This window comes from Syngnathus scovelli, chromosome 1 (genome assembly GCF_024217435.2).
Source record: "Syngnathus scovelli strain Florida chromosome 1, RoL_Ssco_1.2, whole genome shotgun sequence".
In the NCBI taxonomy this organism is placed as follows: domain Eukaryota; kingdom Metazoa; phylum Chordata; class Actinopteri; order Syngnathiformes; family Syngnathidae; genus Syngnathus; species Syngnathus scovelli.
The window spans coordinates 25,193,170-25,215,980 of record NC_090847.1 but is presented as its reverse complement, the minus strand read 5'-3'; the positions used below and the strand labels follow the sequence as shown (position 1 = coordinate 25,215,980).

The window sequence follows — 22,811 nt, the reverse complement described above, 5'->3', positions numbered from 1 at the left end:
TTTGTTATCACTGGAACTGTCATTGGGCGTACTTTTCACATTCCATACATACTCGGTCACAACCTTCAAACAACGATCACCCAAACAAGGAAACTCGATTTTATTTTATTTTTTATTGTGTCTCACTGCATACTAGACATTGCGTTGTAATGAATTGATAAATAATAACAGTTGTAATGCATTAAATATAATGTAATAAAATAAAAATTTACAAACCACAATTCCTCTGAAAGTGCATATCTGGTTTGAAATCCTATGTTAGAATTAAATAATTAAAGTTGAAGTTTGAAAGAGACGGAGAGACGCGTGTTTGCATTGACAACTGCCAGTAGGCGGCGCTGTTTTTCCGTTGGGTGCGACCTCCATCAATTATATTGAAGAAGACAGAAATAGTCAAAATGAGCCTAAAATGAAATGGCACACTTGCCATTAAGTGATACCGGCGTTAGGGGCTGACCCCCAAACCCTTCACCCCAGAAAAAAAAATACATTATTCAGTCAGTATAAAAATAAATGAAATAAAATGAGTAGCTCTCCTGATGTGACGCAATAAGTGAGGACGCTTATTGCTGAGTGAAAAGGATGCACGAAAGAAGCGCCAGGCAGGATGCGCTGACCGGGCTGGTCATGTGACTTGCTCCGCTTGTAACTGGAAGAAGAACATCACATTGTAGTTCTAAATTGAATTCTGTTTGAGTTTTGTAAAAAGCAAATAAACATACCGATTCCCTCAACGGTGATGGAGCCTTGCTCGATGTCAAAACCGTTGACGACTGATGCAGCGTCAATGAGGACTGCGGCAATTGCCGTGTGGTTTGGCACCGGGTTGGTGAACCGGAGGTCCATGTCGTTGATGACTGAGCCAGGTCTGCCCGTGAAAAGGAAGACATACATGCAATTTTACATCAAGAAGAAAAAAATGCCTGGTTTTCTTCATAAGTTAACGCGAAAGCTGAACAGTTGACTGAATTGAATTTTTGGGAAATTATCAACAGCACCGTCAATGGAAGGATGAGTGAGATGAAAATGAGACAAATGTGGAATTGTGTAACTGAGGAATGTACAAATGTCATGAATGACCTGAATAGTTTGACTTAAAGTTTTAGAGGGACAAATTAGTGACAATAAATAACTAAATAAAAATAACTTGTATTTAAAAAAAATAAAAAAACACGTTACCTGAATCCAAAGATGTTCAGGATCCTGAAAGTGCTAGGAAATTCCCTTTGGAACAAAGGTTGAAGCTGCAAAAAAATAAATAAATTGTTTTATCACGTTTATGATTGCAATCCAGCAGTACCATTATTTCTTCCATTTTGTTTCATTGTTTCTTACCTGACTTTTTATCATAGTCGATCGAAACACAAACTGGAAAGACGAATGATCCAGCAGGTTGTTCGTAAATGTGCTTTGGAGAGATCGGAAAGAAACTCGTCTGGTTTGGAGAGTAACGGCCGTTGCTGTCGTTGTAGTTCCCGCTTGTGTTGGTCTTGGAACGGTGGTTGCGACAATTCCCGTTGCTGCGTTTGTCGCGGCGTTTCTCGTCGTGGCGTTTGTCACAGAATTTGTCACGGCTTTGTCTGTCGTAGCATTTGCCACTGCAGTTCTTGCTGTTGCGTTTCTTGTGACGGATTTTGTTTGGGTGAGAGTTGTTGCATTTGTCACTGCATTTACTGTTGCTGCTGTTGACACATCTGCTGGAGTTCCTGTCACTGGTGCAGTTGGTGTTGTTGTTACTTTCGGTGAGCCTGTTGTTGAGTTGCCCAGTGTTGCTGTAGTTTGGACCGGTTGTGTAGTTGATTCAGAAGGTGTTTTTGCCGCAGTGATGGTCTTTGTTGTTGTCGGGCCAGGTGTTGTCGTTGCAGTAGATGTTGTGACAGATGCAAACCCTGCTGTCGATTTTTCTGCTATTGTTGTTGAAATCAGTTTCCCGGTTGTGCCTGTTGCAGTAGATGTCACTACAGCCATTGCCGTTGTTGCAGTTAATGCTTGTGCTGTTGATGTTGCAGCCTCCGTTGGAAGAGTCGGTGCTGCTGTGTTACTTGTTGATCCAGATTCTGCTGTTTTTTCTGTCGTTGATGTTTGTAGAATTAACTGGGCAGTTGTAGTTTGAGAAAACCTCGCAGTTGTCTCATCCGATGATGCGGGCATTGTTGTTGTTGCCGGTGATGCTTGCGCAGTTGTTTCAACGGGTGTTGCTGATTCTGATGTAATGGCTCCAACAGCAGTTGTTGTTTGAGCAGGTGGCGCTGTTTCGGATGTTGCTGGTACTGCTGTATTTGTGGAGCGTGATACTGCTCCTGTTGCTTCGACAGTTGACGTCAATTCTTTTGTGGTCACAGTTGTTTCATCAGATGCTGTTGTTGACGCTTTAGTTGTTGTATCTACAGTTGTCCCAGCTGTTGATTCAGATTCTGGAGTTGCGGCCCCTATTGCTGCTCCAGCAGGCGTGGCTGTTCCACTCATTGCAGATGTCAACGGTGTTGTTGCCAGCATTGTCTGAACTGTTGTTTCAGATTCTGTGGCTGTCGCTCGAACTGTTGTTTCAGTAGGGGTTGTCACTGCAGATGTTACCTGAGCAGTGGTTGCCGTTGTACTTGTTGCTGCAGAGGTTGCAACTACTGCTGATGATCTCGGAGTTGATGTTTCAACAGTTGGAGTTGATGTTGCGGTTTCACGAGAGGCTGTGGATGTGAACCCTGGTACAGATGTTGGAGCTGATGTTTCAACAGTTGTCTCAACGGTTGTTTCAGGTTTTGCCGTTGTTGCTTGAGCTGTTGTTTCAGCACTTGTGGCCCCTGTTGCTGCCCCAGCTGATGTTAATGTTTCACTTGTTGCTGCAGATGTTGTCAACGCTACTGTTGTTGTGGGAGCTGATGTTTCTACAGTTGTCTCAGTGGTTGTTTCAGATTCAGCAGTTGTGGCTACAGTTGTTGTTTCACCAGGGGTTGTCACTGCAGTTTTTGCTGTAACAACTGTTGCTACAGATGTAGCTACGTCTGCCGATGTTGTGGTAGCTGTTTCCATAGTTGTCTGAACTGTTGTCCCAGCTTCTGCGATTGTGGTTAGAGCTGTTGTGTCAACGATTGTTGCCTCAGTTGCTGCTGTAGTTGACGTTGCAGTTTCACCAGATGCTGTGGATGTCAACCCTGCGACAGATATTGGAGCTGATGTTTCAAAAGTTGTCTCAACGGTTGTTTCAGGTTTTGCCGTTGTTGGTAGAGCTGTTGTTTCAGCACTTGTGGCCCCTGTTGCTGCCCCAGCTGGTGTTAATGTTTCACTTGTTGCTGCAGATGTTGTCAACGCTACTGTTGTTGTGGGAGCTGATGTTTCTACAGTTGTCTCAGTGGTTGTTTCAGATTCAGCAGTTGTGGCGACAGTTGTTGTTTCACCAGTGGTTGTCGCTGCAGTTTTTGCTGTAACAACTGTTGCTGCAGGTGTAGCTACTACCGCCGATGTTGTGGGAGCTGTTTCCATAGTTGTCTGAACTGTTGTCCCAGCTTCTGTGATTGTGGTTAGAGCTGTTGTGTCAGCGATTGTTGCCTCAGTTGCTGCTGTAGTTGATGTTGCGGTTTCACCAGATGCTGTGGATGTCAACCCTGCGACAGATATTGGGGCTGATGTTTCAAAAGTTGTCTCAACGGTTGTTTCAGGTTTTGCCGTTGTTGGTAGAGCTGTTGTTTCAGCACTTGTGGCCCCTGTTGCTGCCCCAGCTGGTGTTAATGTTTCACTTGTTGCTGCAGATGTTGTCAAAGCTACTGTTGTTGTGGGAGCTGATGTTTCTACAGTTGTCTCAGTGGTTGTTTCAGATTCAGCAGTTGTGGCGACAGTTGTTGTTTCACCAGTGGTTGTCGCTGCAGTTTTTGCTGTAACAACTGTTGCTGCAGGTGTAGCTACTACCGCCGATGTTGTGGGAGCTGTTTCCATAGTTGTCTGAACTGTTGTCCCAGCTTCTGTGATTGTGGTTAGAGCTGTTGTGTCAGCGATTGTTGCCTCAGTTGCTGCTGTAGTTGATGTTGCGGTTTCACCAGATGCCGTGGATGTCAACCCTGCGACAGATATTGGAGCTGATGTTTCAACGGTTGTCTCAACAGTTGTTTCAGGTTTTGCCGTTGTTGGTAGAGCTGTTGTTTCAGCACTTGTGGCCCCTGTTGCTGCCCCAGCTGGTGTTAATGTTTCACTTGTTGCTGCAGATGTTGTCAACGCTACTGTTGTTGTGGGAGCTGATGTTTCTACAGTTGTCTCAGTGGTTGTTTCAGATTCAGCAGTTGTGGCTACAGTTGTTGTTTCACCAGGGGTTGTCACTGCAGTTTTTGCTGTAACAACTGTTGCTGCAGATGTAGCTACGTCTGCCGATGTTGTGGGACCTGTTTCCGTAGTTGTCTGAACTGTTGTCCCAGTTTCTGCGATTGTGGTTAGAGCTGTTGTGTCAATGATTGTTGCCTCAGTTGCTGCTGTAGTTGATGTTGCGGTTTCACGAGATGCTGTGGATGTCAACCCTGCGACAGATATTGGGGCTGATGTTTCAAAAGTTGTCTCAACGGTTGTTTCAGGTTTTGCCGTTGTTGGTTGAGCTGTTGTTTCAGCACTTGTGGCCCCTGTTGCTGCCCCAGCTGATGTTAATGTTTCACTTGTTGCTGCAGATGTTGTTAAAGCTACTGTTGTTGTGGGAGCTGATGTTTCTACAGTTGTCTCAGTGGTTGTTTCAGATTCAGCAGTTGTGGCGACAGTTGTTGTTTCACCAGGGGTTGTCGCTGCAGTTTTTGCTGTAACAACTGTTGCTGCAGATGTAGCTACGTCTGTCGATGTTGTGGGAGCTGTTTCCGTAGTTGTCTGAACTGTTGTCCCAGTTTCTGCGATTGTGGTTAGAGCTGTTGTGTCAACGATTGTTGCCTCAGTTGCTGCTGTAGTTGATGTTGCAGTTTCACGAGATGCCGTGGATGTCAACCCTGCGACAGATATTGGAGCTGATGTTTCAACAGTTGTCTCAACGGTTGTTTCAGGTTTTGCCGTTGTTGGTAGAGCTGTTGTTTCAGCATTTGTGGCCCCTGTTGCTGTCCCAGCTGATGTTAATGTTTCACTTGTTGCTGCAGATGACGTCAAAGCTACTGTTGTTGTGGGAGCTGATGTTTCTACAGTTGTCTCAGTGGTTGTTTCAGATTCAGCAGTTGTTGTTTCTGCAGTTGTTGTAGAGGTGGTTGTTTGTTCTGCAGCTGTTGTGATTGCCGTTGTGGGAGAGTCTGTTGTTTTAGCAACTGTTGTTTCTTCCATTGTTGTGGCAGCAGTTATTATTTCTGCAGGTGATGTGATTGCTGTTGTTGTAATTGTTGTTGTTTCGGCAGGAGATGTCACTGCTATTGTCATTGCGACTGTTGTTGCTTCTGCCACTATTGTGGCAGTGGTTGTAGGTTCCCCAGCTGTTGTCCTTGGCGTGGGAGAGTCTGTTGTTGTGGCAACTGTTGTGTCTGGCATTGTTGTGGCAGTGGTTATCATTTCCACAGGTGTTGTGACTGCTGTTGTCATTGCGACTGTTGTTTCTGTCACTATTGGGGCGGTGGTTGTTGTTTCAGCGGGTGTCGTGACTGCTGTTGTCGTAAAGTCTGCTGTTTTGGCAACAGTTGTTCCTTCAGTTGTTGTGGCGGTGGTCATTTGTTCTGCAGCTGTCGTGAATGCTGTTGTGGTAAAGTCTGTTGTTGTGGCAACTGTGGTTTCTTCTATTGTGGCAGTAGTTATTATATCTGCAGGTGTTGTGACTTCTGTTGTGGCAGAGTCTGTTGTGGCAACTGTTGTTGTTTCGGCAAGAGTTGTCTCTGCTGTTGCGACTGTTGTTGTTTCTGCCATTGTTGTGGCAGGGGTTGTTAATTCCGTAGGTGTTGTGACTGTCATTGTGGGAGAGTCTGTTTTTGTGGCAATTGTTGTGTCTGCCATTGTTGTGGCAGTGGTGATTATTTCCACAGGTGTTGTGACTGCTGTTGTCATTGCGACTGTTGTTGTTTCTGCCACTATTGGGGCGGTGGTTGTTTCAGCGGGTGTCGTGACTGCTGTTGTCGTAAAGTCTGCTGTTGTAGCAACTGTTGTTCCTTCAGTTGTTGTGGCGGTGGTCATTTGTTCTGCAGCTGTTGTGAATGCTGTTGTGGTGAAGTCTGTGGTTGTGGAAACTGTTGTTTCTTCCATTGTGGCAGTAGTTATTATATCTGCGGGTGTCGTGACTTCTGTTGTAGTAGAGTCTGTTGTGGCAACTGATGTTGTTTCGGCAGGAGTTGTCACTGCTGTTGCGACTGCTGTTGTTTTTGTCATTGTTGTGGCAGGGGTTGTTGATTCCGTAGGTGTTGTGACTGCCATTGTAGGAGAGTCTGTTGTTGTGGCAAAGGTTGTTTCAGTAGGTGTCATCATTGCTGTTGTTTTGACAAGTGTCGATGTTGCTGCCGTTGTTTGGGCAGGTGTCATTACTTCTGTTGTTGCAACTGTTGTGGAAGCAGTTGTTGAGACTGCTGTTGTTGCAACGGTTGGTGTTTCTGCAGTTGTGGCGGTGGTTGTTTGTTCTGCAGCTGTCATGATTGCCGTTGTGGCAACAGTTACTATTTCTGTAGGTGTTGTGACTGCTGTTGTCACAACGGTTGTTGTCTCTGCAGTCGTGTCTGTGGCTGTCGTCATAGCCGTGGGAGAGTCTGTTGTTGTGGCAACTGTTGTTTCTTCCATTGTTGTGGCAGCGGTTATTATTTCTGCAGGTGTCGTGACTTCTGTTGTGGTAGAGTCTGTTGCAACTGTTTCGGCAGGAGTCGTCACTGTTGTTGTCATTGCGACTGTTGCTGTTTCTGCTGCTATTGTGGCAGTGGTAGTTGTTTCCGCAACTGTCGTCATTGCCGTGGGAGAGTCTGTTGTTGTGGCAGCAGTTATTATTTCTGCAGGTGTCTTGACTTCTGTTGTGGTAGAGTCTGTTGTGGCAACTGTTGTTGTTTCGGCAGGAGTCGTCACTGCTGTTGTCATTGCGACTGTTGTTGTTTCTGCCACTATTGTGGCAGTGGTAGTTGTTTCCGCAGCTGTCGTCATTGCCGTGGGAGGGTCTTTTGTTGTGGCAACTGTTGTGTCTTTCATTGTTGTGGCAGTGGTTATTATTTCCACAGGTGTCGTGACTGCTGTTGTCATTGCGACTGTTGTTGTTTCTGCCACTATTGGGGCGGTGGTTGTTGTTTCAGCGGGTGTTGTGACTGCTGTTGTAGTAAAGTCTGCTGTTGTAGCAACTGTGGTTTCTTCAGTCGTTGTGGCGGTGGTCATTTGTTCTGCAGCTGTGGTGACTTCTGTTGTGGTAACTTCTGTTGTTGTGGCAACTGTTGTTTCTTCCATTGCAGCAGTAGTTATTATATCTGCGGGTGTCGTGACTTCTGTTGTGGTAGAGTCTCTTGTGGCAACCGTTGTTGTTTCGGCAGGAGTTGTCACCGCTGTTGCGACTGTTGTTCTGTCTGTCATTGTTGTGGCAAGGGTTGTTGATTCCATAGGTGTTGTGACTGCCATTGTGGGAGAGTCTGTTGTTGTGGCAAAGGTTGTTTCAGCAGGTGTCATCATTGCAGTTGTTTTGACAACTGTTGATGTTGCTGCCGTTGTTTGGGCAGGTGTCATTACTATTTCTGCAGGTGTTGTGACTGCTGTTGTCACAACGGTTGTTTTCTCTGCAGTTGTGCCAGCTGTCGTGATTGCCGTTGTGGGAGAGTCTGTTGTTGTGGCAACTGTTGTTTCTTCTATTGTTCTGGCAGCGGTTATTATTTCTGAAGGTGTCGTGCCTTCTGCTGTGGTAGACTCTGTTGCTGCAGCTGTTGTTTCGGCAGGTGTCGTCACTGCTGTTGTCATTGCAACTGTTGTTGTTTCTGCCACTATTGTGGCAGTGGTAGTTGTTTCTGCAGCTGTCGTCATTGCCGTGGGAGAGTCTGTTGTTGTGGCAATTGACGTTATTGTTTCACTATTTGCTGCAGATGTGGTGAAACCTGCTGTTGTTGTGGGAGCTGGCATTTCTATAGTTGTCTCGGTGATTGTTTCAGATTCAGCAGTTGTAGCTGCAGTTGTTGCTTTACCAACTGTTGTTGCTGGAGCAAATGTTTCTGGAGTTGTCTGATCTGCAGTTGTTTTTACAGCTGTTGTGTCTTTTGGCGTTGTCACTGTAGTTATTGCATCTGTGGGAGTTGAATCAACAGTGATGGAGCTTTGTTCAATGTCGAAGCCAGTGACCACTAACGCCGCCTCAGATAAGATGTCCTCAATTTGGGTGTTGCTTGGCGCAGATGTGGCTGTGAACTCAACATCCATGATATTGACGACTGAGCCCCTCCTGCAGAAGAAACCACTCAAACATTAGTGAATTGTAGATACGTCGTTCGCCTGTTAGAAATATTAAAAGCAGCTGCAAAGTACCTGAACGTGATGATTGTCAGGATCAAGAAGGAAGGAAATGCCTCAGAAAATATCGGTGTAAGCTGGGGGTTGGGAGGGAAGGCAAGGTGAGATTTAGTAAAATGTGTCACTGTAATTGCATTGCATTGTGTTACATAAAGATTTGGATATTACTTACTTGTGCGCTGATCATGGCTGCTCTGTTTTGGTGAGCAGCAGAAGCTGAATCCTGCAAATCACTCGTAAATGTACTTTGAAGAGATCTGAAAGTAACTCGTTTGGTTGTTGTGGCAATACTGTCTGTTGTTGGAACTGCCGTTGTTTCTGCTTTTGTTATGGAAGCGGGTGTTGTTTCTGCAGGTGCCATGAGTGTCGTCATGGCTGAGTCTGTTGTTGTTGTTGCAACTATTGTTTTTTCGGCAGTTGTGGTGGCGGTTATTTGTTCAGCAGCTGTCGTGAATGCCGTTGTGGGAGAATCTGTTGTTGTGGCAACTGTTGTTGCTTTCATTGTTGTGGCAGCCGTTATTATTTCTCCAGGTGTCGTGACTTCTGTTGTAGTAGAGTCTGTTGTGGCAACTGTTGTTTCGGCAGGAGTCGTCACTGCTGTTATCATTGCGACTGTTGTTTTTGTCATTGTTATGGCAGGGGTTGTTGATTCCGTAGGTGTTGTGACTGCCGTTGTGGGAGAGTCTGTTGCTGCCGTTGTTTGGGCAGGTGTCATTACTTCTGTTGTTGTTGCAGCTGTTGGTTTTCCTGCCCTTGTTGTTGAAGCAGTTGTTGCCTCTCCAGGTGTTGTGACTACTGTTGTTGTTGCATCTGTTGTTTCTGCAGTTGTTGTGTCTATGGTTGTTTGTTCAGCAGTTGTCGTAATTGCTGTTGTGGGAGAGTCTGTTGTTGTGGCAACTGTTGTTTCTTCCATTGTTGTGGCAGCGGTTATTATTTCTGCAGGTGTCGTGAATGCTGTTGTGGTAGAGTCTGTTGTGGCAACTGTTGTTGTTTCGGCAAGATTTGTCTCTGCTGTTGCGACTGTTGTTGTTTCTGCCACTTTTGTGGCAGTGCTTGTTGTTTCCGCAGCTGTCGTCATTGCTGTGGGAGAGTTGGTTGTTGTTGCAATTGTTGTGTCTGCCACTGTTGTGGCAGTGGTTATTATTTCCACAGGTGTCGTGACTGCTGTTGTCATTGCGACTGTTGTTGTTTCTGCCACTACTGGGGCAGTGGTTGTCGTTTCAGCGGGTGTCGCGACTGCTGTTGTAGTAAAGTCTGCTTTTGTAGCAACTGTTGTTTCTTCAGTTGTTGTGGGGGTGGTCATTTGTTCTGCAGCTGTTGTGAATGCTGTTGTGGTAAAGTCTGTTGATGTGGCAACTGTTGTTTGTTCCATTGTTGTCATTATATCTGCAGGCGATGTGACTTCTGTTGTGGTAGAGTCTGTTGTGGCACCTGTTGTTGTTTTGGCAGGAGTTGTCACTGCTGTTGCGACTGTTGTTGATTCTGTCATTGTTGTGGCAGGTGTTGTTGATTCCGTTGGTGTTGTGACTGCCATTGTAGGAGAGTCTGTTGTTGTGGCAAAGGTTGTTTCGGAAGGTGTCGTCATTGCTGTTGTTTTGATAACTGTTGATGTGTCTGCCGTTGTTTGGGCAGGTGTCATTACTTCTGTTGTTGTAGCAACTGTTGTTTTTCCTGCCCCTGTTGTAGAAGCAGTTGTTGTGTCTGCCGGTGTTGTAACTGCTGTTGTTGTTTCTGCAGTTGTTGTGGCGGTGGTTGATTGTTCTACAGCTGTTGTGACTGCCGTTGTGGGAGAGTCTGTTGTTGCTGTGGCAGCGGTTATTATATCTGCAGGTGTTGCGACTGCTGTTGTTGCAACTGTTGTTGTTTCTGCATCTGTGGCAGTGGTAGTTGTTTCCGCAGCTGTCGTCATTGCCGTGGAAGAGTCTGTTGTTTTGGCAATTGTTGTGGCAGCAGTTATTATTTCTGCAGGTGTTGTGACTTCTGTTGTGGCAACTGTTGTTGTTTCGGCAGGAGTCATCACTGCGGTTGTCATTGCGACTGTTGTTGTTTCTGCCACTATTGGGGCGGTGGTTGTTTCAGCGGCGGTCATGACTGCTGTTGTAGTAAAGTCTAGTGTATTAGCAACTGTTGTTTCTTCAGTTGTGGCGGTGGTCACTTGTTCTGCAGCTGTTGTGAATGCTGTTGTCGTAAAGTCTGTTGATGTGGCAACTGTTGTTTCTTCCATTGCGGCAGTAGTTATTATATCTGCGGGTGTCGTGACGTCTGGTGTGGTAGAGTCTGTTGTGGCAACCGTTGTTGGTTCGGCAGGAGTTGTCACTGCTGTTGCGATTGTTGTTGTTTCTGTCATTGTTGTGGCAGGGGTTGTTAATTCCGTAGGTGTTGTGACTGCCATTGTGGGAGAGTCTGTTGTTGTGGCAAAGGTTGTTTCGGTAGGTGTCGTCATTACTTCTGTTGTTTTGACAACTGTTGATGTTTCTGACGTTGTTTGGGCAGGTGTCATTACTATTTCTGCAGGTGTTGTGACTGCTGTTGTCGCAACTGTTGTTGTTTCTGTATTTGTGGCGGTGTTTGTCTGTTCTGCAGCTGTCGTGATTGCCGTTGCGGGAAACTCTGTTGTTGTGGCAACTGATGCTTCTTCCATTGTTGTGGCAGCGGTTATTATTTCTGTAGGTGTCGTGACTTCTGTTGTGATAGAGTCTGTTGTGGCAACTGTTGTTGTTTCGGCAGGTGTCGTCACTGCCGTGGGAGAGTTTGTTGTTGTGGCAGTTGTTGTGTCTGCCATTGTTGTGGCAGTGGTTATTATTTCCACAGGTGTCGTGACTGCTGTTGTCATTGCGACTGTTGTTGTTTCCGCCACTATTGGGGCGGTGGTTGTTACTTCAGCGGGTGTCGTAGCTGCTGTTGTAGTAAAGTCTGCTGTTTTAGCAACTGTGGTTTCTTCAGTTGTTGTGGTGGTGGTCATTTGTTCTGCAGCTGTTGTGAATGCTGTTGTAGTAAAGTCTGTTGTTGTGGCAACTGTTGTTTCTTCCATTGCGGCAGTAGTTATTATATCTGCGGGTGTCGTGACTTCTGTTGTGGTAGAGTCTGTTGTGGCAACCGTTGTTGTTTCGGCAGGAGTTGTCACTGCTGTTGCGATTGTTGTAGTTTCTGTCATTGCTGTGGCAGGGGTTGTTAATTCCAAAGGTGTTGTGACTGCCATTGTGGGAGAGTCTGTTGTTGTGGCAATTGATGTGTCTGCCATTGTTGTGGCAGTGGTTATTGTTGCAACTGTTGTTGTTTCTGCAGTTGTTGTGGCGGTGGTTGTTTGTTCTGCAGCTGTCGTGATTGCCATTGTGGGAGAGTCTGTTGTTGCGGCAGCGGTTACTATTTCTGCAGGGGTTGTGACTGCTGTTGTTGCAACTGTTGTTTCTGCAGTTGTGGCGGTGGTTGTCTGTTCTGCAGCTGTCGTGATTGCCGTTGTGGGAGAATCTGTTGTTGTGGCAACTGTTGTTTCTTCCATTGTTGTGGCAGCAGTTATCATTTCTGCAGGTGTCGTGACATCTGTTGTGGTAGAGTCTGTTGCAACTGTTTTGGCAGGAGTCGTCACTGCTGTTGTCATTGCGACTGTTGTTGTTTCTGCCGTTATTGTCGCAGTGGTAGTTGTTTCCGCAACTGTCGTCATTGCCTTGGGAGAGTCTGTTGTTGTGGCAACTGTTGTGTCTGCCATTGTTGTGGCAGTAGTCATTATTTCCACAGGTGTCGTGACTACTGTTGTCATTGTGACTGTTGTTGTTTCTGCCACTATTAGGGCGGTGGCTGTTGCTTCAGCGGGTGTCGTAACTGCTGTTGGAGTCAAGTCAGCTGTTTTAGCAACTGTTGTTTCTTCAGTTGTTGTGGTGGTGGTCATTTGTTCTGCAGCTGTCGTGAATGCTGTTGTAGTAAAGTCTGTTGTTGCGGCAGCTGTTGTTTCTTCCATTGTGGCAGTAGTTATTATATCTGCAGGTGTCGTGACTTCTGTTGTGGCAGAGTCTGTTGTGGCAAATGTTGTTTTGGCAGGAGTTGTCACCGCTGTTGCGATTGTAGTTCTTTCTGTCATTGTTGTGGCAGGGGTTGTTAATTCTGTAGGTGTTGTGACTGCCATTGTGGGAGAGTCTGTTGTTGCGCCAATTGTTGTGTCTGCCATTGTTGTGGCAGTGGTGATTATTTCCACAGGTGTTGTGACTGCTGTTGTCATTGCGACTGTTGTTGTTTCTGCCACTATTGGGGCGGTGGTTGTTGTTTCAACGGGTGTTGTGACTGCTGTTGTAGTAAAGTCTGCTGTTTTAGTAACTGTGGTTTCTTCAGTTGTTGTGGCGGTGGTCATTTGTTCTGCAACTGTTGTAAAGTCTGTTGTTGTGGCAACTGTTGTTTCTTCCATTGTGGCAGTAGTTATTATATCTGCGGATGTCGTGACTTCTGTTGTAGTAGAGTCTGTGTTGGCAACTGATGTTGTTTCGGCAGGAGTTGTCACTGCTGTTGCGACTGTTGTTGGTTCTGTCATTGTTGTGGCAGGGGTTGTTGATTCCGTTGGTGTTGTGACTGCCATTGTAGGAGAGTCTGTTGTTGTGGCAAAGGTTGTTTCGGTAGGTGTCGTCATTGCTGTTGTTTTGAAAACTGTTGATGTTGCTGCCGTTGTTGGGGCAGGTGTCATTACTTCTGTTGTTGTTGTAACTGTTGTGGAAGCAGTTGTTGTGACTGCTGCTGTTGTTGCAACTGTTGTTGTTTCTGCAGTTGTTGTGGCAGTGGTAGTTTGTTCTGCAGCTATCATGATTGCCGTTGTGGCAGCGGTTACTATTTCTGCAGGGGTTGTGACTGCTGTTGTTGCAACTGTTGTTTCTGCAGTTGTGGCGGTGGTTGTCTGTTCTGCAGCTGTCGTGATTGCTGTTGTGAGAGAGTCTGTTGTTGTGGCAACTGTTGTTTCTTCCATTGTTGTGGCAGCGGTTATAATTTCTGCAGGTGTCGTGACTTCTGTTGTGGTAGAGTCTGTTGTGGCAACTGTTGTTGTTTTGGCAGGTGTCGTCACTGCTGTTGTCATTGCGACTGTTGTTGTTTCTGCCACTTTTGTGTCCGTGGTTGTTGTTTCCGCAGCTGTCGTCATTGCCGTGGGAGAGTCTTTTGTTGTGGCAACCGTTGTGTCTGCCATTGTTGTGGCAGTGGTGATTATTTCCAAAGGTGTTGTGACTGCTGTTGTCATTGCAACTGTTGTTGTTTCTGCCACTATTGGGGCGGTGGTTGTTGTTTCAGCGGGTGTCGTGACGTCTGTTGTAGTAAAGTCTGCTGTTGTAGCAACTGTGGTTTCTTCAATTGTTGTGGCGGTGGTCATTTGTTCTGCAGCTGTTGTGAATGCTGTTGTGGTAAAGTCTGTTGATGTGGCAACTGTTGTTTCTTCCATTGCGGCAGTAGTTATTATATCTGCGGGTGTCGTGACGTCTGGTGTGGTAGAGTCTGTTGTGGCAACTGTTGTTGTTTCGGCAGGAGTTGTCACTACTGTTGCGACTGTTGTTGTTTCTGTCATTGTTGTGGCAGGAGTTGTTGATTTTGTAGGTGTTGTGAAGGCCATTGTGGGAGAGTCTGTTGTGGCAAAGGTTGTTTCAGGAGGTGTCATCATTGCAGTTGTTTTGACAACTGTTGATGTTGCTGCCGTTGTTTGGGCAGGTGTCATTACTTCTGTTGTTGTTGCAACTGCTGTGACTGCTGTTGTTGTTGCAACTGTTGTTGTCTGTGCAGTTGTCATGATTGCCGTTGTGGCAGCAGTTACGATTTCTGCAGGTGTTGTGACTGCTGTTGTCACAACGGTTGTTGTCTCTGCAGTTGTGGCGGTGGTTGTCTTTTCTGCACCTGTCGTGATTGCCGTTGTGGGAGAGTCTGTTGTTGTGGCAACTGTTGTTTCTTCTATTGTTCTGGCAGCGGTTATTATTTCTGAAGGTGTCGTGACTTCTGCTGTGGTAGACTCTGTTGTTGCAGCTGTTGTTTCGGCAGGTGTCGTCACTGCTGTTGTCATTGCGACTGTTGTTGTTTCTGCCACTATTGTGGCAGTGGTAGTTGTTTCTGCAGCTGTCGTCATTGCCGTGGGAGAGTCTGTTGTTGTGGCAATTGACATTACTGTTTCACTATTTGTTGCAGATGTGGTGAAACCTGTTGTTGTTGTGGGAGCTGACGTTTCTATAGTTGTCTCGGTGATTGTTTCAGATTCAGCAGTTGTAGCTGCAGTTGTTGCTTTACCAACTGTTGTCGCTGGAGCCAATGTTTCTGGAGTTGTCTGATCTGCAGTTGTTTCTACAGCTGTTGTGTCTTTTGGCGTTGTCACTGTAGTTATTGCATCTGTGGGTGTTGAATCAACAGTGATGGAGCTTTGTTCAATGTCGAAACCAGTGACCACTAACGCCGCCTCAGATAAGATGTCCTCAATTTGGGTGTTGCTTGGCGCAGATGTGGCTGTGAACTCAACATCCATGATATTGACGACTGAGCCCCTCCTGCAGAAGAAACCACTCAAACATTAGTGAATTGTAGATACGTCGTTCGCCTGTTAGAAATATTAAAAGAAGCTGCAAAGTACCTGAACGTGATGATTGTCAGGATCAAGAAGGAAGGAAATGCCTCAGAAAATATTGGTGTAAGCTGGGGGTTGGGAGGGAAGGCAAGGTGAGATTGAGTGAAATGTGTCACTGTAATTGCATTGCATTGTTACATAAAGATTTGGATATTACTTACTTCTGCCCTGATCATGGCTGCTCGGTTTTGGTGAGCAGCAGAAGCTGAATCTTGCAAATCACTCGTAAATGTGCTTTCAAGAGATCTGAAAGTAACTCGTTTGGTTGTTGTGGCAATACTGTCTGTTGTGGCTACTGCTGTTGATTCCGCACGTGTCATCACTGTAGTTGTTGCTGCATTTGTTGTATATTCTGCTGTTGTTGGAACTGCTGTTGTTTCTGCTATTGTTGTGGCGGTAGTTGTTGTTTCTGCAGAAGTCATTATTGTTGGTTTTGTTGCAACTATTGTTGTTACTTCAGTTTTTGTGGCAGCAGCTGTTATTTCCGTAATTGTCGTGACTGCTGTTGTTCCAAAAGTTGTTTCTGCGGTTGTTATTTGTTCTGCAGCTGTCGTGAATGCCGTTGTGGGAGAGTCTGTTGTTGTGGCAACTGTTGTTTCTTCCATTGTTGTGGCAGCGGTTATTATTTCTGCAGGTGTCGTGACTTTTGTTGTGGTAGAATCTGGTGTAGTAAGTGTTGCTGTTTCGGCAGGAGGCGTCACTGCTGTTGTCATTGCGATTGTTGTTGTTTTCATCATTGTTGTGGCAGGGGTTGTTGATTCCGAAGGTGTTGTGTCTGCCATTGTGGGAGAGTCTGTTGTTGTGGCAAAGGTTTTTTCTGTAGGTGTTGTCATTGCTGTCGTTATGACAACTGTTGATGTTGCTGCCATTGTCTGGGCAGGTGTCATTACTTCTGTTGTTGCAACAGTTGTTTTTCCTGCCCTTGTTGTGGAAGCAATTGTTGCGTCTGCTGGTGTTGTGACTGCTGTTGTTGTTGCAACTGTTGTTGTTTCTGCAATTGTTGTGGCGGTGGTTGTTTGTTCTGCAGCTGTCGTGATTGCCATTGTGGGAGAGTCTGTTGTTGCGGCAGCGGTTACTATTTCTGCAGGGCTTGTGAGTGCTGTTGTTGGAACTGTTGTTTCTGCAGTCGTGGTGGTGGTTGTCTGTTCTGCAGCTGTCGTGAATGCCGTTGTGGGAGAGTCTGTTGTTGTGGCAACTGTTGTTTCTTCCATTGTTGTGGGAGAAGTTATTATTTCTGCAGGTGTCGTGACTTCTGTTGTGGTAGAGTCTGTTGCAACTGTTTCCGCAGGAGTCGTCACTGCTGTTGTCATTGCGACTGTTGTTGTTTCTGCCGCTATTGTGGCAGTGGTAGTTGTTTCCGCAACTGTCGTCATTGCTGTGGGAGAGTCTGTTGTTGTGGCAATTGTTGTGTCTGCCATTGTTGTGGCAGTGGTTAATATTTCCACAGGTGTCGTGACTGCTGTTGTCATTGCAACTGTTGTTGTTTCTGCCACTATTGGGGCGGTGGTTGTTGTTTCACCGGGTGTCGTGACTGCTGTTGTCGTAAAGTCTGCTGTTGTAGCAAATGTTGTTTCTTCAGTTGTTGTGGCAGTACTTATTATATCTGCAGATGACGTGACTTTTGTTTTGGTAGAGTCTGTTGTGGCACCTGTTGTTGTTTCAGCAGGAGTCGTCACTGCTGTTGCGACTGTTGTTGTTTCTGTATCTGTGGCAGTGGTAGTTGTTTCCGCACCTGTCGTCATTGCCGTGGAAGAGTCTGTTGTTTTGGCAATTGTTGTGGCAGCAGTTATTATTTCTGCAGGTGTTGTGACTTCTGTTGTGGCAACTGTTGTTGTTTCGGCAGGAGTCATCACTGCGGTTGTCATTGCGACTGTTGTTGTTTCTGCCACTATTGGGGCGGTGGTTGTTTCAGCGGGTGTCGTGACTGCTGTTGTCGTAAAGTCTGCTGTTGTAGCAACTGTTGTTCCTTCAGTTGTTGTGGCGGTGGTCATTTGTTCTGCAGCTGTTGTGAATGCTGTTGTGGTAAAGTCTGTTGTTGTAGCAACTGCTGTTTCTTCAATTGCGGCAGTAGTTATTATATCTGCGGGTGTCGCGACTTCTGTTGTGGTAGAGTCTGTTGTGCCAACTGTTGTTGTTTCGGCAGGAGTTGTCACTGCTGTTGCGACTGTTGTTGTTTCTGTCATTGTTGTGGCAGGGGTTGTTAATTCTGTAGGTGTTGTGACTGCCATTGTGGGAGAGTCTGTTGTTGTGGCAAAGGTTGTTTCAGCAGGTGTCATCATTGCAGTTGTTTTGACAACTGTTGATGTTGCTGTCGTTGTTTGGGCAGGTGTCATTACTATTTCTGCAGGTGTTGTGACTGCTGTTGTCATTGCGACTGTTGTTGTTTCTGCCACTATTGGGGCGGTGGTTGTTGTTTCAGCGGGTGTCGTGACTGCTGTTGTCGTAAAGTCTGCTGTTGTAGCAACCGTTGTTCCTTCAGTTGTTGTGGCAGTGGTCATTTGTTCTGCAACTGTCGTGACTTCTGTTGTGATAGAGTCTGTTGTGGCAACTGTTGTTGTTTTGACAGGAGTTGTCACTGCTGTTGCGACTGTTGTTGTTTCTGTCATTGTTGTGGCAGGGGTTGTTAATTCCGTAGGTGTTGTGACTGTTATTGTGGGAGAGTCTGTTGTGGCAAAGGTTGTTTCGGTAAGTGTCATCATTGCTGTTGTTTTGACAACTGTGGATGTTGTCTCTTCCATTGTTGTGGGAGCGGTTATTATTTCTGCAGGTGTCGTGACTTCTGTTGTGGTAGAGTCTGTTGCAACTGTTGTTGTTTCGACAGGTATTGTCACTGCTGTTGTCATTGCGTCTGTTGTTGTTTCTGTCACTATTTTGGCAGTGGTTGTTGTTCCCGCAGCTGTTATTATTGCCGTGAGAGAGTCTGTTGTGGCAACTGTTGTGTCTGCCATTGTTGTGGCAGTGGTTATTATTTCCACAGGTGTCGTGACTGCTGTTGTCATTGCGACTGTTGTTGTTTCTGCCACTTTTGGGGCTGTGGTTGTTTCAGCAGGTGTCGTGACTGCTGTTGTGGTGAAGTCTGTTGTTTTAGGAACTGTTGTTTCTTCAGTTGTGGCGGTGGTCAGTTGTTCTGCAGCTGTCATGAATGCTGTTGTAGTAAAGTCTGTTGTTGTGGCAGCTGTTGTTGCTTCCATTGTTGTGGCAGTAGTTATATCGGCAGGTGACGTGACTTCTGTTATGGCAGAGTCTGTTGTGGCACCTATTGTTGTTTCGGCAGGAGTTGTCACTGCTGTTGCGACTGTTGTTGTTTCTGTCATTGTTGTGGCAGGGGTTGTTGATTCCGTTGGTGTTGTGACTGCCATTGTAGGAGAGTCTGTTGTTGTGGCAAAGGTTGTTTTGGTAGGTGTCATCATTGCTGTTGTTTTGACAACTGTTGATGTGTCTGCCGTTGTTTGGGCAGATGTCATTACTTCTGTTGTTGTTGCAACTGTTGTTTTTCCTGCCCTTGTTGTGGAAGCAGTTGTTGTGTCTGCAAGTGTTGTGACCGCAGTTGTTGTGGCGGTGGTTGATTGTTCTGCAGCTGTTGTGACTGCCGTTGTGGAAGACTCTGTTGTTGCTATGGCAGCGGTTATTACATCTGCAGGTGTTGTGACTGCTGTTGTTTCTACAGTTGTTGTGGCGGTTGTTATTTGTTCTGCAGCTGTCGTGAATCCCGTTTTGGTAGAGTCTGTTGTTGGGGCAACTGTTGTTTCTTCCATTGTTGTGGGAGAGGTTATTATTTCTGCAGGTGTCGTGACTTCTGTTGTGGCAATTGTTGTTTCGTCAGGTGTCGTCACTGTTGTTGTCATTGTGACTGTTGTTGTTTCTGCCTCTATTGTGGCAGTGGTTGTTGGTTCCCCAGCTGTTGTCATTGGCGTGGGAGAGTCTGTTGTTGTGGCAACTGTTGTATCTGCCATTGTTGTGGCAGTGGTTATTATTTCCACAGGTGTCGTGACTGCTGTTGTCATTGCGACTGTTGTTGTTTCTGCCACTACTGGGGCGGTGGTTGTCGTTTCAGCGGGTGTTGCGACTGCTGTTGTAGTAAAGTCTGCTTTTGAAGCAAATGTTGTTTCTTCAGTTGTTGTGGCGGTAGTCATTTGTTCTGCAGCTATCGTGAATGTAGTGGTAAAGTCTGTTGTTCTGGCCACTGTTGTTTCTTCCATTGTGGCAGTAGTTATTATATCTGCGGATGTCGTGACTTCTGTTGTAGTAGAGTCTGTGTTGGCAACTGATGTTGTTTCGGCAGGAGTTGTCACTGCTGTTGCGACTGTTATTGTTTCTGCCATTGTTGTGGCAGGGGTTGTTGATTCCGTTGGTGTTGTGACTGCCATTGTAGGAGAGTCTGTTGTTGTGGCAAAGGTTGCTTCGGTAGGTGTCGTCATTGCTGTTGTTTTGATAACTGTTGATGTGTCTGCCGTTGTTTGGGCAGGTGTCATTACTTCTGTTGTTGTAGCAACTGTTGTTTTTCCTGCCCCTGTTGTAGAAGCAGTTGTTGTGTCTGCCGGTGTTGTGACTGCTGTTGTTGTGTCTGCAGTTGTTGTGGTGGTGGTTGATTGTTCTGCAGCTGTTGTGACTGCCGTTCTGGGAGAGTCTGTTGCTGCTGTGTTAGCGGTTATTATATCTGCAGGTGTTGTGATTGCTGTTGTTGCAACTGTTGTTGTTTCTGCATTTGTGGCGGTGGTTGTCTGTTCTGCAGCTGTCGTGATTGCCGTTGTGGGAGTGTCTGTTGCTGTGACAACTGTTGTTTCTTCCGTTGGTCTGGCAGCGGTTATTATTTCTGCAGGTGTCGTGACTTTTGTTGTGGTAGATTCTGTTGTTGCAACTGTTGTTTCGGCAGGAGTCGTCACTGCTGTTGTCATTGCGACTGTTGTTGTTTCTGCCACTATTGTGTTAGTGGTAGTTGTTTCCGCAGCTGTCGTCATTGCCGTAGGAGAGTCTGTTGTTGTGGCAGCAGTTATTATTTCTGCAGGTGTCGTGACTTCTGTTGTGGTAGAGTCTGTTGTGCCAACTGTTGTTGTTTCGGCAGGAGTCATCACTGCTGTTGTCATTGCGACTGTTGTTGTTTCTGCCACTATTGTGGCAGTGGTAGTTGTTTCCGCAGCTGTCGTCATTGCCGTGAGAGAGTCTGTTGTTGTGGCAATTGTTGTGTCTGCCATTGTTTTGGCAGTGGTTAGTATTTCCACAGGTGTCGTGACTTCTGTTGTGGCCACTGTTGATATTGCTGCTGTTGTTTGCGCAGGTGTCATTCCTTCTGTTGTTGTTGCAGCTGTTGTTTTTCCTGCCTTGGTTGTGGAAGCAGTTGTTGTGTCTGCAGGTGTTGTGACTGCTGTTGTTGTCTCAACTGTTGTTTCTGCAGCTGTCGTAATTGCTGTTGTGGGAGAGTCTGTTGTGGCAACTGTTGCTTCTTCCATTGTTGTGGCAGAGGTTATTATTTCTACAGGTGTCGTGACTTCTGTTGTGGTAGAGTCTGTTGTGGCAACGGCTGTTGTCTTTGCGACTGTTGTTGTTTCTGCCACTTTAATGGCAGTGGTTGTTGTTTCCGCAGCTGTCGTCATTGGCGTGGGAGAGTCTGTTGTTGCAATTGTTGTGTCTGCCATTGTTGTGGCAGTGGTTATTATTTCCACAGGTGTTGTGACTGCTGTTGTCATTGTGACTGTTGTTGTATCTGCCACTATTGGGGCGGTGGTTGTTACTTCAGCGGGTGTCGTAACTGCTGTTGTAGTAAAGTCTGCTGTTTTAGCAACTGTGGTTTCTTCAGTTGTTGTGGCGGTGGTCATTTGTTCTGCAGTGAATGGTGTTGTGGTAAAGTCTACTGTTGTGGCAACTATTGTTTCTTCCGTTGTTGTGGCAATAGTTGTTACAGCAGTAGTTGATGTTACCACTGGTATCATGACTGACGTGGTAGAGTCTGTTGTTGTGGCAATTGCTGTCTCGGCGGATGTCGTCACTGCTGTTGTTGTGGCAACTGTTGTTGTTTCTTCAGGTGTCGTACCCGTTGTTTTTGATGTTGTTGTGGCAGCCGTTGTTGCCACAGGTGTCATGACTACCGTTGTCGAGTCTGCTGTTGTAGCAACTGCTGTTGTGTCCACCGCTGTTGTTGTTTCTACGGATGTCCTGACAGTTGCTACAGAATCTGTCGTTGCAACTGTTGTTGTGTCAACTGTCTTGGCAGGTTTCATCACTTCTGTTGTTGTTGGAACTGTGGTGGCAGCGGTTGTTGTTTCTGCAGGTGTTGTGACTGCTGTTGTGGTAGAGTCTGTTGTTATAACTGGTGTTCCTGTCGATATTGTGGAAACTGTTTTTGTTTTTGCCATTCTTGTTATTTCTGTTGTTTCTGATCTTGTGTCAGGTGTTGTTTCCGCGAGTGTCGTGACCGCTGTTCTAGTGGAATCTGTTGTTGCGGCTACTGTTGTTGTATCTGCCATTGTTGTGATAACCTTTGTTGTTTCTACTGTTGTTGGGGCAGGGGTTGTTGTTTCTTCATGTGTTATGTCTGCTGTTGTTCCTGCAACTGTTGTTGTTCGTGCCATTGTAGTGGCAGAGGTTGTTCTCTCCTCAGGTGTCATAACTGCAGTTATGGTAGAATCTGTTGTGGAAACATATGTCGTTTCCTCTGGTGTTGTGACTGATGTTATAGCAACTGTTGTTGTCCCTGCCGTTGTTGGGACAGCGTTTGTCATTTCTGCAGGTGTCACGATTGCTGTTGTGGTAGAATCTCTTGTTGTGGCAGCTGCTTTTGAGATCGCAGGTGTCACTGCTGTTGTAGAGTTTGGTTTTGTGGTTGTTATTTCCAGAGGTGTTGTCACTTTATTTGTCCCCAAAGTTGTTGTTGGATCAGGGGTTGCCATTGTGCTTGATGTTGGTTGCAATGCACTGATTGGCATCAAACCTTTGTTGTGAAAAAAATGACTTTTCAACCATTTTCTCTTGTGTACAGGACTATACAACATATATGACTCACTATGTTTGAACAGATCAAGTTACCTGTTAGTAGGAACGTTGCCAGCATCTGTCGGATGAGCATCTTGTTTGTTTTTTTTCTGTACAATGGGAAAAAAATATTCAACAAACATGCAGCTGGGTAGCAGCTATGTGTGTTCTTACAATTGAGTCTTAGTTCTGCCTCATTGAAACATTTTAATTCAATAGGATAACGCCTATAATTATTGAAATGATACAATAATGACATGTCGCGATGACCCACAACACACACTTTTTCTTCCTTTTAATACAAATTATTGGGAATTAAAAGATATTAATGAAAATCAGTATTAAAAATAAAATGAGTTATAATTTGATTCAGAAAAATAATGATTAAATGAAACCTGCATTTTCTGTCTTCTGCACTTTTCATAATTTAGCTAAAGTAATTATTGTAAAAATAAAATACACATGAAATCGTCTTTACGACACTAACGTTTTCCCCTCAGCTTTGATATTTAAAATAATTTATAAATAATTTATAAATATAAATAAAATGCAATTGAAATGTCTTGAAGATAATAATTCAAAATGAGAAATCCTGCATATTACATTCCTTCTACTTCTAAGATGGTACAGTACACTGGAAAATATTCGATGTGTTGACAAAAACAATGACAAAACTAATTACTTGGTTAGTTCTTGGACAAACATTACCAAAAATCTACAATTAAGTTTACCATATTTATGTTACTGTTCAAGGATACAATAAAATTGACATACCTTAAATTATGATCTCTCAAAGCTGAAAATTATCTTGCATTCTCCTTTTTGGGATTTTCGTAATTCCAGTTTGAGACTACACCTTGCCGAGTGTCTCTGTGCATCTTTCCCA

The 22,811-nt window shown here is 45.4% G+C and overlaps 1 protein-coding gene across 1 annotated transcript; it reads right to left on the bottom strand.

Moving 5' to 3' along the window:
• Nucleotides 1-94: 94 nt before the first annotated feature.
• Nucleotides 95-22,800, bottom strand: LOC137840753 (pneumococcal serine-rich repeat protein). Its single transcript, XM_068652406.1, has 10 exons — nucleotides 22,700-22,800; nucleotides 21,980-22,035; nucleotides 15,121-21,884; nucleotides 14,966-15,027; nucleotides 8,561-14,882; nucleotides 8,404-8,465; nucleotides 1,336-8,320; nucleotides 1,180-1,244; nucleotides 723-868; nucleotides 95-649 (listed from the first exon to the last, which is right to left on the bottom strand). Exons 2-10 carry the CDS (start codon nucleotides 22,017-22,019, stop codon nucleotides 564-566), a joined length of 20,532 nt encoding a protein of 6,843 aa, XP_068508507.1. The 5' UTR covers nucleotides 22,020-22,035; nucleotides 22,700-22,800; the 3' UTR covers nucleotides 95-563.
• Nucleotides 22,801-22,811: the final 11 nt, after the last annotated feature.